Source organism: Lissotriton helveticus, chromosome 4_1 (assembly GCF_964261635.1).
Source record: "Lissotriton helveticus chromosome 4_1, aLisHel1.1, whole genome shotgun sequence".
Taxonomy (NCBI): Eukaryota; Metazoa; Chordata; class Amphibia; order Caudata; family Salamandridae; genus Lissotriton; species Lissotriton helveticus.
The window spans coordinates 249,587,236-249,603,701 of record NC_136063.1 but is presented as its reverse complement, the minus strand read 5'-3'; the positions used below and the strand labels follow the sequence as shown (position 1 = coordinate 249,603,701).

Below are 16,466 nucleotides of genomic sequence, written 5' to 3'. Positions count from 1 at the left end.
CTCCAGACGTCTTTCCTTTTTCCCCACCTCAAGGGCCCTTTTGGGAGAGGATCACCACCACATATGTTGGGGATGACCTTTCTCTACAGGGAAAAATCTTTGCTTTGCGAAAAAAAAGAAATATGTATGCATTTGCACACAGGGCTGCATTCCCTATGGGCAGACATCTCCACTAGGAAAAGCTTTGTACATGGGAAATAGAAACCCTTGGAAATAGTCAATCAATCAACCAGAAGATTTGTAGAACGCTACTTGTCACCCATGACGTTATCCAAGTGCTGGCAGGCTCCAGTTGATTAGCTGATTAGTGAATAATACTCCCAGAAGTACACCTGTGCCTTGACATTTTTCAAGAAAACATGTGGGAATGTTTGTAAATGCCAAGAAATTGTAAATCTGCATGTGCTCGCAGGTGAAAATCTACTACTTTTGTTTGAATCGGACCTTTTGGTAGACCAATAGTTGGGAGCTGATTAAGAATACACTGAAGTAACAAAATCTTTGCATACTTTGAATCTAGCAATTCCTAGTTACAGAGCCACATCTTGAGAGAAAACTGTCTTGCATGTCAGAAAAAACATAAATCAAACACCAACACATATAACTTTTTAATAGATAAATTTATTTTTTTAAGGAAATAATCTCTTTGTTACCACAGATGTCGATCACCATAAATACAAAATAAAATAGAAATCTCCTTCCAAAGTTATAAATCCTCTGTAATTAAAACTGTGACATACATAGTACAGTGCAACAGTGAAAACCTTGCGAACATACACCCTTTGATTCTGCAATGTAAGTTTAACACAAAGAAAAATGAAGAAATAAGCTTACTACATACATTACAATAACGAGTGATTGTTGATTTCATATTTTGTCCCTCAGCACCTTGATCAAAACTGCTTACAGCAATAGCTTGGTTGGCATTTATAACACAACTAGCTTACCCATCCCGCATTGCTGCGATTTCAGAAGAAAGGAAATTTAAGGAAACTTGTTATGATAACATTCAATTTACATTGTCATTTTATTGAAACTCATTCATTTTAATATTGAAAACATTGTAAAGTGTTGTTTTAATTCTGTTTATTTATTCGAGTGCTTGTGGATACACGGTATTTTTTGTTTTTCCGTCTGGTGCGTACACAAATAAATCAGAAGGTTTTCCGACGCGTGAGCTGGCCACATACAGTTGTCCATGTGAGAAGCACGGATTCTCCAAAACTAGTCCATACACTTGCAGCGATTGTCCTTGTGCTTTGTTGATGGTCATTGCAAAAGCGAGTCGCACCGTAAACTGTAAACGTTCAGTATTGGAAAGATTATGAGGGCCCCGGGGGCCCGGGGGGCCGATATTTAAAAAAAAAATTTTTTTGCCAGAAACTTTTGCGGGAGTGTACTCAGCAACTTCCCAAGGTTTCATGGCGATCGGATGAATGGTGTAGTAATGCATAAAGGAAAAACAGACATACTTTTGTTTTTATATATATAGATTTCTTTTTTCAGGAAAATATTTGGGTATGAAAATTAATATTTTGAATTTACTACTTCCCCTTGAAGAAAACGGGAAACAGGGGTCACAACAGGTGGAAAAAGTGAAAATAAGGAAATCGTGAAATACAATGTTTCGCCTCACTGTAATCAATTTTCAGAACTTCATTCCAAGTATTTTCAGTCCTGGAATGCCGCTCTGGCATAAACATTATTGGAGGCTTTCTCCTTTTTTCTCTCCCTTTTTGCAGCACTAATTCCAGATTTGAGGCCTATCGCTGCAATGTGTCACCCTCTCCTGTAGGCTCCCTAAGGCTGCCGCTTAAAATCTCCTTCATGTGGGTTTATCTGATCGCCTGTTTATGTTTCTTCTCCTTTCCTTCCCTTTATGGCCTTTAATAACTCATGTTCATTCCTCTGCCTTGCCTCGGTGCCAGCTGAGGTCAGCTGCAGAGATCACTGGGGCAAAAGCTTCAAACAAGAAATTTAACTCCGAATATTGGGCCGAACAGTGTGCAAGACTTTCCCTAGCTATGAAATATAGTTATGGTTTTTAGGGGTCTTCTGGTCTTAAGACAGGCTTACGGCTGTATTTCCTTGTTAAGACTATAGAAAACCAGACAAAAACCTTTGGTAAATCTGGTTGATGATTTTTAACTCCATCACGAAAGAATAACAAATTCAGCAAATTTCGATTGGTATGCTAATAAATCCTCTGTATTAAATTGAGCCAAACACTATTCCAGAAAGAGAAAAAGATAATCGCTCACTTAAATCAAGTGCAAATGATCCCTATAGTTGTGTAACTATGTAAGATACTGGGTACCTTGGTATGTAGCATCTAATGATCAAGATAACCGTAATAAATATCTGGACAATGATTTGAGGGAACTGGAGACTGACAAAATTAAAATGAGTATAGGAACCGCAAGAAAACAGGGGTAATCCCAAAACCTAAATCTCATAACCTGTCAAACTTAGCCCAAGGTTATAACTTCACTTCACTAGTGTGGGCCACCAAAATTCCACTACAAATTTAGAAGCCAAAACAATCCTCATTGCATGCGTTGAATTCTCAATTCAATATAAGTAGTTCTTTAATAAAATAGTGGGTGTGCACATAACGTAATGCTGCAAATTGATTTCTATTGTTTTGTCTTTTAGCAAATAGATAAAAGTTTTTCTGGTTATAAAATGTATACATTTTTTTCACAAATACATAGAAAGGCACGTGTAAACAACTGAACAAAATAGTCTTTGAAAACACATGGAAATGCACCAAAAGAAACAGCATTTTAAATAAAAAATAAAATGCCTAAATCCTTGCTCTCAAAGAAACGTATTGACTGGAAAGGCCACTATGGTTTCAATCTTAACTTGATAACACCGAATGGAGGCTGTACAATACCTTAACGCAGATCAGCAGCAAAATTCTACCCAGTCTGTTTGGAGAAATGTGAGAATCTGCTTAGATGTAGGGGGCTTGCTCTACATTACTTAAAGGCCAGGCTGAGATGGAGAAAGTTTCTTATCTGTAATAACTAACAAAAGCATCAAATCCTGATTTGGGCACTGGTGACCACTTTTAAAGTGGGCTTTAGGCATAGTGCTCCATGGGTTAGGCGTCATATCCATACCTGACTATGTTTATGAAAATTTGTAACACAGCTTGTTTTATTTCCACAATGAAAACACAAAAATGCATTGTTTAGTAAGATCCACAGCATCCTAGTATCTCAAATGTACGCGGTGCTCGTTACGAGCTTAGCTCGCCAAGCTGCACAGTGGAGCTTTGCTCATGACTAGCTGAGCTTGTCACAACTCCGCCCACTCCCATGGAAAGACTGCACAGGAGGGGAATTAGCCCCGCTTGGGCGTTCCGCGACAGTTATGACGAGCTCAGCTCGTCATGAGCACAGCTCCTCTGTGCCTCATGACGAGCTGAGCTTGTCATAAGCATTGAAGGGGTTAATATAATATTCATAATATTATATTAATATTACTATGAATATTGTACACTTCAATGAGCCTGTGCGAATGCCATAAAAGTTGGAAATTTGGCCTAATCGTAGGAGATATTCTATCATGGCAAATGTCAGCTTTTGTTTGTGAATCAAGCAGGGAAGTTGTTTACTCTGAATAATTGCTCTATTGTAAGGGAACAATTCTGTAATCTTCGTAACTATATTTTTAATCGATTGACAAGAACCAAGGCGCCTTGCAAATGGGACGTTTTTAAGGCTTAAATAATGCCCACTTCTTTGGGTTTTATAAGTAGGACGAAGCAGGTGGAACAAACTGTGCTTGACAAATCTAGTTCAAATTATTGTAGTGTTATCGAAATGGCACTCTGACCTCAGAAACAATTCATAACCTAACACTTAAAAGAGACAATGTAATGCGACACACAATTCAACTGCATATTGCAAATTAATTGGCACAGAAGGGCCCATTTTAACAACAATGTATCCAATGCGCAAAAAACTATTTACAGAATGTGTAATGTATGTATAGATTGGAGGCCTCACACACGTTCACATTGTGATTAGACAACTAAGATTTGGTAAAGAATGGAATGACAAAGTCATCTGATTCACACATGAGAAATTAAAACGTTCGTGGACAGTCAATGGTAATGTGCTGAACAACCTTAAAAGAACCAAGACAACAAAGAACTTTACTTGTTCACCATCAGAGGCGAGTGATAAGCTTCTGTTTATCCTAGCCGTCACTTCGCCACGTTCTAATCTGGAGTAAATCAATTTGAAAAAGGCGCTGTAGGCTAATGACACTTCATAATAAATATTGGGAGCAGCACAAGTAGTCTTCACAAGAATTGTGAGCCAGCCTGTGCTCTAGTTCCACAGTAGGCACAAATATGGTAAGCAACCCAAAAGGCGAATTCAAAATTTAAGATACTATGTCCAGTCAATCAAAAATTCTGTGACGCGTGTGAATACAGCCTTACTGGATAAGCTAATTTCAGGTTTTAGAACTGGCATATGCTAGCTACACCTGCCGTGGTAGTTTATAGAGTAGCATTTCACATTTGAAGTCTAGTCCTATCTGGACCCATGGCTGCCACACACACTCCATTTTTCATGCATTTTTGCAAGCACTCATTTCCACGTTCCAATCACTATGGACTATAGACCCTCCACCTTGAGCGCTGCACATATATAGTACAGCCCTCAGCTCCATGGACAACAATAGACTACCATTGCAAGCTACGGATCAAGAGATAACATGACAAGGGCTATCCGATGGTTACCTTCACACAAAACGTAGAAATCTAATGTAATTATTCCGAGGTAATCCATCAAATATCTGCCATGGTTAAAGCTGCAACCACAGTCTGCTACATTTATTTGGCTTTGCTAGCAGTAAGCATGTTTTGTACAGCACATAAATCTTGCCATTCCTCCAGGGACCCCTATTTTTGAAGACCAAGGCGTGTTTGGAAATATTCTGTGCACAGATCATCTGTAATACTCCAGGTCTTCTTACAATTTAATCCTGTGCGGATCCATCTCAAATTCTATGAACTCCTTGCCTGCTTTTGACAATGTAGCAGCATCCATGTAAGGCAGGAAACATAAAAACACAACACTATGTGTAACACCGCTGCTGTTTTGTCTTATTGCTTTTGAAAGGTATTCAAAGAGTCGTGTTTGTAACATTGTGGCTAATTTCAATTAATCAGCCAACATTCAACACAAAGTTTTTTCACACATTTTGAGATCATTTCCTGAAACAGAGTTGAATAAAATAATTCTCCGACTGCACTTTTCCCTTCTGAAAGTCTTCATTTTATCACTATCGTTTTCGTTCAGAGGTGGTTGTGATATCCCAGCTGTCAATTTTCTATCAAGACAAAAACAGTTTAATCCACATTGTCCTCCTGTATCACAGGTGTCATGCGCCCGAGAAGAACTGTATTTTGTTGTTCGCTCTTAGACTTTCTGTCACGTTTGTCTGAAAGTCCCAATCATGCCCAATTTCTTCTTGGAAAATTCTTATTCCAGTACCTTTTTTTTCATAGTAGTGCTCATAGATTCCGTTATTGTGTGCTCCAAAGCCATAAACGTCCACCTGGGGTTAAAACAAGACGAAAGTAAATATTAAAATACATTGCATCAAAAGAGAGCCTTGTGTAAGCAACATTCTGGTCTGCCAGTTTTAAGTACAGATTGCTGTTCCAGGTGTAACTCACCAACATCAGAGCATTGTACCCAATCTAAACGCTCTCAATAAAATTTAATAAAATAGAATTATTTCTTTCTCCCCAATCATGCCCCGTCCTGACTGTAGTTTGCGTAGTAGCGCTACGCATAGCTACGCGAAGTGCACTTCGCACTACACATTCTACGCGAACTGTGTAGTGCGGTAGGGAAATGCTGTTCGCACTGATTGCACAGTGCCGGATGCTTGTCCTCACTGTGCAATCGGCATCTTCCACAGTGCAAGCAGTCGTTTTCAGCTGCTCGAGTAGTTCTGTACTAGAGCGGCAGCTTTCTTAACGTGGACTGGTAGTTTCTCATCGCGAGCATACGCGACCACTCGCAATGAGAAACCTAACCTCCCCATGTTGAGAATCTCGCCGGGAGGTTTCTTTTCCACGCTTGCGATCGGCAACTTGATGTTGCTGATCGCGTACGAGGAAAAAGTCTCGCCGGGAGGTTGATTTTGCTTGCTCGCGGTCGCCATCTTGACGTTGCGGACCGCGAGCAAGCAAAAATGCCCGCTACGCATCATTGCACTGTGATACATGCAATTTGCGTAGTGCGTCATACCGTAAACTACGCATGCTCCGCAAGCGTAGCGTAGTCCTACGCCCAGGGTGACAGATCACCTCCTCACCAAAAGCGCAGAGCATGCTTTTATACTAAGGAAACAAACAAGTGTGACTCGCGCAGAGTCTATTAGTAGACGGCAAAGTTTCTAAAGCTACACAGCAAACAAAATGCATAACATCCACACAACACAGTCCGGATTAAGCAGCATATAGCTATCAATGCACCACAGCATCACACACTCCTTTTTCTATGAATTGACTCACTTACAATATCGTCAGCAATGCGTAATCAAATAACTCAGTTAACATTTAACCCCTTTGACGCTCATGACGAGCTCAGCTCGTCCTGAGGTACACCTCTCGTACGCTCATGACGAGCTGAGCTCGTCATGAACCGCGGGTTTTTCAAAACTTCAGCGCACCGCGGAAATCTGTACCGCGTTGATGCGTTTAAGTAACTCATCGGACCTCTGGCTACACACAACCAGTTTAGAACACACCCAGCCATCAGCCGCAGATTTCCTAATGTGAACTACTCGGTGCAATTCACAGTTTCAGGCTGTGATCAAATCCTCAAAACCCACCAGGAAGGTACAGAACTATCAAGTGATGCAAAGCCTACCTCTGGCAGAATTTTCACCATTTCAATATGTATAACATGAAATAAAATTAAAAAAACACAGGAGTCAATTTCGCCGGGTGTGCCACATCAGGAATCATTCCTGAAGATCAAGTGATGTTGCTGCAATTAAAAATTAAGTTCAATGAGTTCTATGTCTGCTTTAAGAGGACAGATGTTCCTGCTTCAAATGCAGGGATTCCTTATCTGTGGGATCGATACTAAGACCTGGAACAGGGTATGTATTCTGATTATAACCAGTGCCCACAGTGAGCAGAATCTCTATGCTAATACGTTTGCTACGTGTGCACGTTATGGGCTACTTCTTGGTTTGATCCTGGGTCAACTCAATCAAGCACAGAATGAAGTTTCTCTTACGGTACCAACTCTCGATAACAAAAAGGTGAAAGTTAGGTATAGTAGCTGTGCATTAGGGCACAGCCTCTGTAGTGTCTTCCCCAGCCAGGGTACCCTTAGATGACTACGCCACACACTGAGCTTATTACTCGTCTTTATTTTTATTTATTTATTGTTCTGTGTGTAACTGCAAAATCAACATTCTAAATCAGCTTTCATTGCATTCTTCTCTAACACCTATGTCACAGCTCTAAGGAGTCCATCAGGAGCCAAAAGTGATCCGTCATTGCAAACTCAAAAGACACTAGATCCTCCTTGACTTGTGAATTTCTGCATGTGTTAGTCTTGCATTGTCTTGATTGTTAGTGAGAATTTCAGACTTAAAGCAACCTTTTGACTGAGCAGGCCCGACTGCCTCTACTCAGTACATGCCTGTGGTTTACCCATCTTTCTCTCCTGGGTAGACTCAGAATTCAATCTGGGTGTTAATCATCACTGCTCCTAAAACAACTTTTTAGAGATAGTGTATTATGTAATCCTGTATCCACTGCATGCCTTAGAGTTGCTTGTCTGTCGATTGCTAATGGAGCCAATTCAGGGCTCAAGCAATCTGCTGAAGCCAGTGTATGCCATAGGACGCTCCTCTCTTACCTGAGAAGACCGCCTTTTACTCTAGATGGCTGTAACCATTGTACCTAGCAAGCACAATAAGATGATGGGTGGAGTGCTGAAACCATTTAACCATTCAACTTCAGTCAAGAGATCTGGGTTTAATCCATTATTTGCACACTACGCCACCCCAGTTTGGAACAAGCCATATGCAAATCAGTTTTGGCCTTGCTCCTCATGGGAACAGTCCAGCCCGAACTGCTAAATCAGGTCCTACATGGACCGGAAACAAGCATGCTAGGACTGGCTTCGGGGTATCACCACTCTTGGGCATACCCTTGGCCACTTGAGACAAACATAGCAAACACAACAAGGTGTGGACGAAGTGATGAAACTTTTCAACAACTCCCCCCATGCAAGGCGATGGAAGGCAATGCATGCCCTTAGGCAACGCATGGCACTGCCTTGAGTTACTATGCAGGCAGAATGCGTTCCATGGATGGATTGTGGATGTTCCTACCCCCAAGGTTTTGCTGCATTCCCAAATTTACTAAGACTAGTAAACCTAGGAATCCGTCATAATTGTACTTTTTCCAAGGAGAAATATATTTTTCTCCTCATTATTTCCACCTTCTACTTGTGCTGCATTCTGCAGCACACACAGAAAGGTGTCCATTCCTGCACATAAACAATCCTGGCAGCAGCAGCTCCTCCGCAATGGCAGAGGAGTGTTGCTCCACTGGCTTAGAGCAAGTGAGAAATAAAATGATATTTTACTATCATTTTATTTTTCACCTGCTGTCTCTGCCCGAATGTGCAGGGAAGTGCGGGGCCATTGAAGGAGGGAGAATTACTGGTTCTGGCACTATATGTGCGCATGTGTGTTTGGCCGGCCGTCTCAGGATGGCCAAACAGACATGCACACTTAGGTTTCTCCACTTAGGTTTCGCCAGACTTTGCTTCCTCCAACCCGGTTGTATTGAACAGCCGGTATGGTGAAACAGCAGAGACTCTCTGTCCTGACCGGAGCATCAGGGTAGCCCGCTCAGGCCAATCCCCACACTGCTCTCATGCTTGAGAGCAGCACACAGGTTGCACAGGGAGTCTCTGATGCTGGCCCAGGGGCTGCTGGGACCCAGGAAGCATCGGAGAACTGAGGAGCAAGGTGGCAGAAACAGCATCAGGTAATTTTTTTTTTAACGTGTGCTCCCCCCTCCACGCTCCCTCCCGTGCTCACCCCTGCCCCCCCCTTGCTGCCGCCGCACCACCTCCACCCACCCACCACTGTTTACATGTATCAGCCGCCACTGAATCCTGACTGTAAAGTAAACATCCTTGCACCATTGGGCAAGGGTGTCTGTGCTGGAGCTAGGCATCCATACTGCACCATGGGAGAAAGAGAGCAGGAATGTACCATACATATTATTACTTACGACATGTTCCTCCTCTCGACCATTTGATGCAGCATAGCAAATTATCCTGTTGCGTTGCACCACATCAAATGCGAGTATATCTGGGCCAGAGCCCTAAAAACAAGGCTTATAAACCTACAATGAAGACAACAAAAATGACTTGACAATTGTATCTCTTAAACATCGGTAGAATCCAGTGTCTGTTACCATCTCAAACCTTTTGCTTATCATTCTTTTATGCTGACCCAATAGTACCTTTTTAACCCCTTCGATGCTCATGACGAAATGGTTCCGTCATGAGCATCGGTGCCCCTGTGCTCATAACGGAATCATTCCGTCATGAGGACATGGGCAGGAAATCCCTCTGCTGCAGACAGTAGAGGGATTTCCTTCTCTCCCCTGTGACCTCGGGAGCTTCCCCAGCTCCCGAGGCCCCCTCCCTGGTTTCTGTGCCATGACGATCAGCGCGCACGTCGCGCTGTCGTCATTGCACAGAAACCGAAAATGAAATGAGCCTTTATGCTCATTTCAGTTTCACTTTCTATGTGCTCAAGGGGCTGTCCCATCCCCCCGGGCACGTAGAAAGACGGGAGAGGTATCATTGAAAAGGGGAGAATCTCCCCTTTCCAATGGAACCCCTCCCAGTGGATCCCTGCTTGGGGATCGCCCAAGGAGGACGATCCCCAAGCAGGGATACACCTACCAGACACAAGAAAGGGTGGAGCAGCCCCTTGGACAAGGGCTTTTGCTCCCCCCAAATTGTTTGGGTGTAATTTAGTCTTTCCCCCCCCCCCCCCTGGGGGGCAGTAGCCCCCAATCTGCCCCCTCTGGGGGGGCAAAAAGCCCACTAGACCCCAGGGATATTTAGTTATCACCGCATATTTTATTAGGGTGGGGGCTGCCCATAAAGTAGGCCCCAATCTGCCCCCCCGGGGGGCAAAAAGACCACTATATGCCAGGGATTGTTTTTTAATTATAATTTGTGGTGGGGGCTGCCCAAAATGGGCATGCCCATGCCCCCATGCACCTCCCACAAAAATGACAGCCTTTCTGCCCCCCCCCTGGGATGCAGATGGGGGCATTAGTCCCAAATCTGCCCCCCGAGGGGGCAAAAAGCCCAGTAGACACCAGGGATTTTGTGGGCAAACTTTATTTAGGGTGGGGGCTCCCAAAACGGGCATGCCCATGCCCCCACCCCACTCCCGCAAAAATAACTGCCTTCCCTTCCAGCCCCCCTAGAGGGCAGATGGGGCAGTAGCCCCCAATCTGCCCCATGGGGGGGAGAGGCCACTAGACGCCAGGGTTTTTTTGGGCAAATTTTAATGAGGGTGGGGAATTGTTATGCCCATTTTGGGCTGCCCCCACCCTAATTAAAAGTTGCCTAAAAAACTCCCTGGCATCTAGCGGACTTTCTACCCCCCCCCCTCCCTCCCGGGCGGCAGATGGGGACATTAGCCCCCAATCTGCCCCGCCAGGGGAGGCAAAAAGCCCACTAAACGCCAGGGATTTTTTTGGGGCAAATTTGAATTAGGGTGTGGGGCTCCAAAAACGGGCATGCCCAGGCCCCCACCCCCGCAAAAATAACAGCTTTCCTGCCCCCCCTGGATGGTAGATGGGGCAGTAGCCCCCAGTCTGGCCCCCTGGTGGCCAGATATTTTTTTGGGTACATTTTAATTAGGGTGTGGGCATTGGCATGCCCGTTTTGGACAGCCCCCACCCTAATTAAAATTAGCCCAAAAACCTCTCTGGCATCTTGTGGACTTTCGGCATTAGCCCCCAATCTGCCCCGCCGGGGGGCAGAGACAAAAAGCACACCAGATGCCAATGATTTTTTGCAGGAAAATTTGAATTAGGGTGTGGCTCCCAAAACGGGCATGCCCATGCCCCCACCCCCTCCCCTGCAAAAATAAAAGCCTTCCTGACCCCCTGTGGGGCAGATGGGGCATTAGCCCCCAATCTGCACCCACAGGGGGCAAAAAGCCCACTAGACGCCAGGGATTTTTGGGGGCAAATTTGAATTAGGGTGGGGGCTCCCAAAATGGGCATGCCCATGCCCCACCCCCTCCCCCACAAAAATAACAGCCTTCCTGCCCCCCTGGGGGGCAGTTGGGTCAGTAGCCCCCAATCTGCCCACCCGGGGGGGCAAATATCCCACTGAACGCCTGGGATTTTTTTGGGCAAATTTTTATTAGGGTGGGGGCATTGGCATGCCCTTTTTGGGCACCCCCACCCTAATTAAAATTTTTCCCAAAAACTCCCTTGCGTCAAGTGGACTTCCAGCCCCCCCTGGGAGGCATATGGGGGCATTAGTTCCAATGTGCCCCGCCGGGGGGGGGGGAGGGAGCTCACTAGACGGCAAGGTTTTTTTGGGGGCAAATTTTAAATAGAGTGGGGCCGCCCAAAACGTGCATGCCCATTCCCCCAACCCCTCCCCCACTACAATTACAGCCTTCCTACTCCCCCTGCGGGGCATATGGGGCAGTAGCCCCCAATCTGCCTCCCCGTGGGGGATCAAGGCCCACTAGACGCCAGGAATTTTTGGGAGCAAATTTTAATTAGGGTAGGGGCTGCCCAAAACGGGCATGCCAACGCCCCCACCCCCACTTGCAACAATTACAGCCTTTATACCCCCCCTGGGGGGGAAGATGGGGGCAGTTGCTCCCAATCTTCCCCCTCGGGGGGCAAAAAGCCCACTGGACGTCAATGATTACGCTGTCTTTTTTATGTGTGGGGGTGGGGGCTGCCCAGAATGGGCATACCAATGCCCCCACCCCCCAAACAAATAGCCACAGTGTTTCTGACTCCCTTGGGGGCATATCAGGGCAACCCCATTCCCTGATATGCCCCCAGGGCTGCAGAAAGCAGACTAGGGACTGATTTATTTTAGCAATATGCCTACCTGTCAATTTTGGGCCCTAGCACAGTCACACATAGGGAAACCTAGCAAACCTGTTCATTTTTCCGAACACGACACCCAGGGGAATCCAGGATGGGTTAACTTGGCTGGCTCTCACAAGGTTCTGTTACCCAGAATCCCTTGCAAACCTAAACATTTGTCCAAAAAACACATATTTTCCTCACATTTCTGTGGTGGAAAGTTCTGGAATCTACGTGGATCCACAAAATTCCACTCACCCCACGTTCCTCGAAGCCTTCAGATAAAAACTGTGCCTCACTTGTGTGGGAGGCCCAAGTACCCACAACAGGCAGGGGCCCAAAACGTATTGAGGCAACATCAAAACTGCCTATCACCATACAACCTGGTTTGTAAGGGGGGTCACCTGGGTTTTTTGCCCTGTACTCGACAGCCATTTAGGGAATGTCAGAGACTAAAAGTGAACTCTTACCACAACTTGCACGGGAGCTGGATGTTGCTTTTTTCCTGACTCCACCTCAAGAATACATGGCGTCAACTGTAGATACTTAACCCTCAGGGACTCTAAGAGGGGTAAGGGGGAAATTGGATAAAATAATAAACTAGAAGAGACTGCTCAGGATCTATTCTTCTGCTTCTCTTGTCTTTCTCTGTTGAAAGGTTAAAGCCTTGAAATCCTAATGCACCAAAAGAAATAAATAGTTACTTCTGCTCCTACGCTCGCTAAGCTCTATTCTTACTTATAGATGCTGTCTATTCTTACCAACTTTCTCCTGAGACTAGTCCCCTACTCTTCTTTTGGTATATCTTCATAGTTTTTAAAAGACCTTACCTCCAGAGATATTATACCTACAATTACACATAGGTTAGGTTCTATCTTCTCCTGTTTTCTACTATTCTCTCTTTCTATCTTATTCTTCTTTTGCTCTTACCTTCTCTAGAACTTGGTCTCTCTCGTATAAGAATTCTTCTTTCTAAATTTCCTGTTTACGTAGGTTCTACTAGTTGCACTTTATTGTTATCCTAACTTCTTCTTTATCTTTCAGGACTTTTCGTTTTCTCCAACTGAGGTTCTATGGAGACTGACTGGTAAGTATTCATTACTCCTTACTACATGTATCTGCAAGTTCCTTAGTTATTTAGAACATAGTCTCTGACACAGTCTTAATATTTCATGCACTCTACATCTCAAAGGCACAGGAATGACTTATCTGTAGTTTTCTGTCTACTCTCTCTCTCCAGCACTGCCAAACGAACTCCAACTTCTAAACTCTTCCGTGGATGCGAGGTACCTTAGTTCTCTGGACGCTCGCTTAAATGAAATACTGTGGTGCGAACTTTTACTGGAAATTAGGATTGAGGAAAAAAACCTGAGCGAAGGGGAAGGAAAGGTCCGACTTCTAATTCGGACTAAAAGGGAAAATGCGAGGCAAAGGGGGAGAAAGGATAAGGGACAAGGTCGGGAGCTGCTGCAAAACACTGCTGTCTCTCCTATTTCCTTAGGTGAAGTGCGCATTCGGTTTGCAGTGCGCGCCTCACCTAAGGATTGACAGCTGTGGAGAAAATCAACAACTAGACAGCCGACTCGTCTCGCGAGTCTGCGGCCATCTTGAGATTCCGTTGATGAGTCCGGAATCTCCAGCAAGGATTTGGTGTTGAATTTTTTACTTGGGACCGGCAGATCTTAGTTCTCAGAGCACACACAACTTTTGTGTGTCCAGTAGCATTGTTGGGAGGTCTGACAGTACCCTCAACAAAGGAGGTCCTTTCAACTTTGGTTTTGTTGGGAACTTTTTATGAAAAGATTTCACCAGCCGAGGGGCATGCACATCTGAAGCCACCTCCCATGATTGTTCTTCTGGACAATAGCCCTTCCAGTCCACCAAGTAATACAGTTTCCCATTCTTAAATTCCCTTTACTTCAAACTCTACTTCAGACTCTAATTGGATGGATTTTGGTGGTGAATTCTTTCGCAACTCTGATGATGTCTTTTTTAACAAAGAAACATGAAAAACTGGGTGGATTTTCATTTTGACAGACAATTTCAAACGATAGGTTACTGGATTTATCTGCTTTTCAATTGGATAAGGAATGATATATCTTGGTAAGAACGTTCTATTTCCTTTTAATCTTACATCTTTTGTACTTAGCCATACTTCTTCTCCTTCTGTTAAACAGGGACTTTCTCTTCTCTTTTTAGCAATTTGATATCTTTCTTTTGCTAGTCCTAATTTCTGGGACGCCTCTTCCTGGATCTTTTTCAAATGGATAACTAAATCTTGGACTGCTGGAACGGAAATATCTGTGTGTTTTACAGTAGCGTTTGGGTGTCTGCCATAATTCAGATAAAACAGAGAGTAACCTGTTGAGACATTCCTAGAATTATTGTGTGCAAACTCTGCAGCCCACAAATAATCTGACCAATCTCCGCCCTCTCTTATTAGGAACAACCTTAAATACTGCCCTAATTCTTGATTAACTCTCTCAGTTTGTCCGTCAGTTTCTGGGTGGAAACTGGTGGAGTACCTAGCCTCCATTCCCAACACACCCAAAAACGTCTTCCAAAAACGGGACAGAAACTGGGAACCCCGGTCTGAGATTATGACCTTGGGAATTCCGTGTGCCTTGACTATATGTGCACTGAAGTGATTTGCCAATTGTTTAGAAGTTGGTACCCCTTTTAAGGCCAAAAAGTGTGCCATTTTCGTGAATGCATCTACCACCACCCATATTGTATCATAGCCTCGACTGGGAGGTAAATCAATAATTAAGTCCATTGTGATTGTATGCCGTGAACCAGGAGGAGTGGGGATAAGTGGCAACAGTCCTTTTGGGGCTTGCCGTTCTGACTTTCCCTGAGCACAGATTTCACACGATTTCACATATATTTTTGTATCTGTGGTCATGCAGGGCCACCAGTAATGTCTTTTCACTAATTCCTTGGATTTAGCTTCTCCTTTATGACCAGCCAGTAGATTATCATAGCGATACAAAAGGGGATGATGGACAGAGCGTTTGAGCAAATCAAACACTCACCCCCAGTCAACTGATCTGGGTTTAATCCATCACCATTCTTTAGCCCACTCATTTGGTCCATCACCACCCCTTTTGTACCGAGTAGATTATCATGGCACTCAAAAAGCACATGGTTTTGCAATTCTTTGGTTGGAATATACAATGCTCCTTTGTGGTAAGGTAATTGAAGCCTATTTTCTCTGCCTTCTTCTTCTTTTACCCATTCTTGCATTTCATCCAGACTCATAGCTTGAGTAATTTGTTCACCAAAGGTGATCGTGTAGTAGCACTGACTATTCTTGAATTGGGTATAATGTTTTGATTTTCTTCTACTGATCTTTGGACATCAGTTTCAATCCTTGATAAGGCATCCGCCTTTCCATTTTGTGTACCAGGTCTGTATGTGATCACGAAATAGTATTCAGCAAAATACAAGGACCAACGCAGTTGTCTTGGCGTTAAGGTATTAGCAGATTTTAAGAATTTTTTATTTCGATGATCGGTAAAGACTGTTACTTGGTGTCGACCCCCATAAGATAGTGGCGCCACTCCTTAAAGGCGTCCTTAATTGCTAGCAATTCCTTCTCATTAATCGTGTAGTTCTATTCAGCAGGTGTTAACTTTCGCGATCTGTAAGCTACCGGGTGTAGTTGACCAGTCTCTTTGTGTCTTTGCGATAACACACCACCGATTGCCTAGTCGGAAGCATCCGTCTCCTCGTAGAATGGTACCGATGGATCCGAGTGTAAAATTACTGGAGCTGAAGTGAAACTTTCTTTCAATGACTTCAAGGCATGTTCAGCTGCTTTTGTCCATTCAACACCTTTCCTTAACAACTTGGTGAGTGGCAGGATCTTCTTGGAGAATTCTTCAATGAACCTCCTATAAAAATTTGCAAAACCAATGAAGCTTTGTACCTCTTTTATACTGGTGGGAGACTTCCAATCAACCACTGCCTGAACCTTGCTTTCATCCATATTCACTCCGGTTGGAGAAAGGATATATCCCAGAAACTCCACTTTGGAAATGTTAAAAGCACATTTTTCCAGTTTGACAAATAGTCGATTCTCTTTAAGATTTTGCAAGACTCCTCTCACCTGTTCTTGGTGTTTGTGGGTATTGTCGGAGTAAATCAAAATATCATCGATGTAGACAATGGCGGACTGATAAATATATTCTCTCCGAATATCATTAATGAAATGCTGAAAAGCTGCGGGGGCATTACACAGACCATAGGGCATGACCTGGTATTCAAATAATCTGAATCTCGTCCGGAAAGCGGTCTTCCATTC

The 16,466-nt window shown here is 44.0% G+C and overlaps 1 protein-coding gene across 3 annotated transcripts in view; it reads right to left on the bottom strand.

Moving 5' to 3' along the window:
• Positions 1 to 601: 601 nt before the first annotated feature.
• The window catches only part of LOC144828504 (CMP-N-acetylneuraminate-beta-galactosamide-alpha-2,3-sialyltransferase 1-like), a 381,510-nt gene continuing 365,645 nt past the window's right edge, over positions 602 to 16,466 (bottom strand). For all 3 annotated transcript variants that reach the window (XM_078686730.1, XM_078686731.1, XM_078686729.1), the window contains one exon: positions 602 to 5,583. In XM_078686730.1, the coding sequence (XP_078542856.1) occupies positions 5,407 to 5,583 (177 nt within the window). In that variant the 3' untranslated portion in view covers positions 602 to 5,406. The remainder of the gene's footprint in view (positions 5,584 to 16,466) is intronic.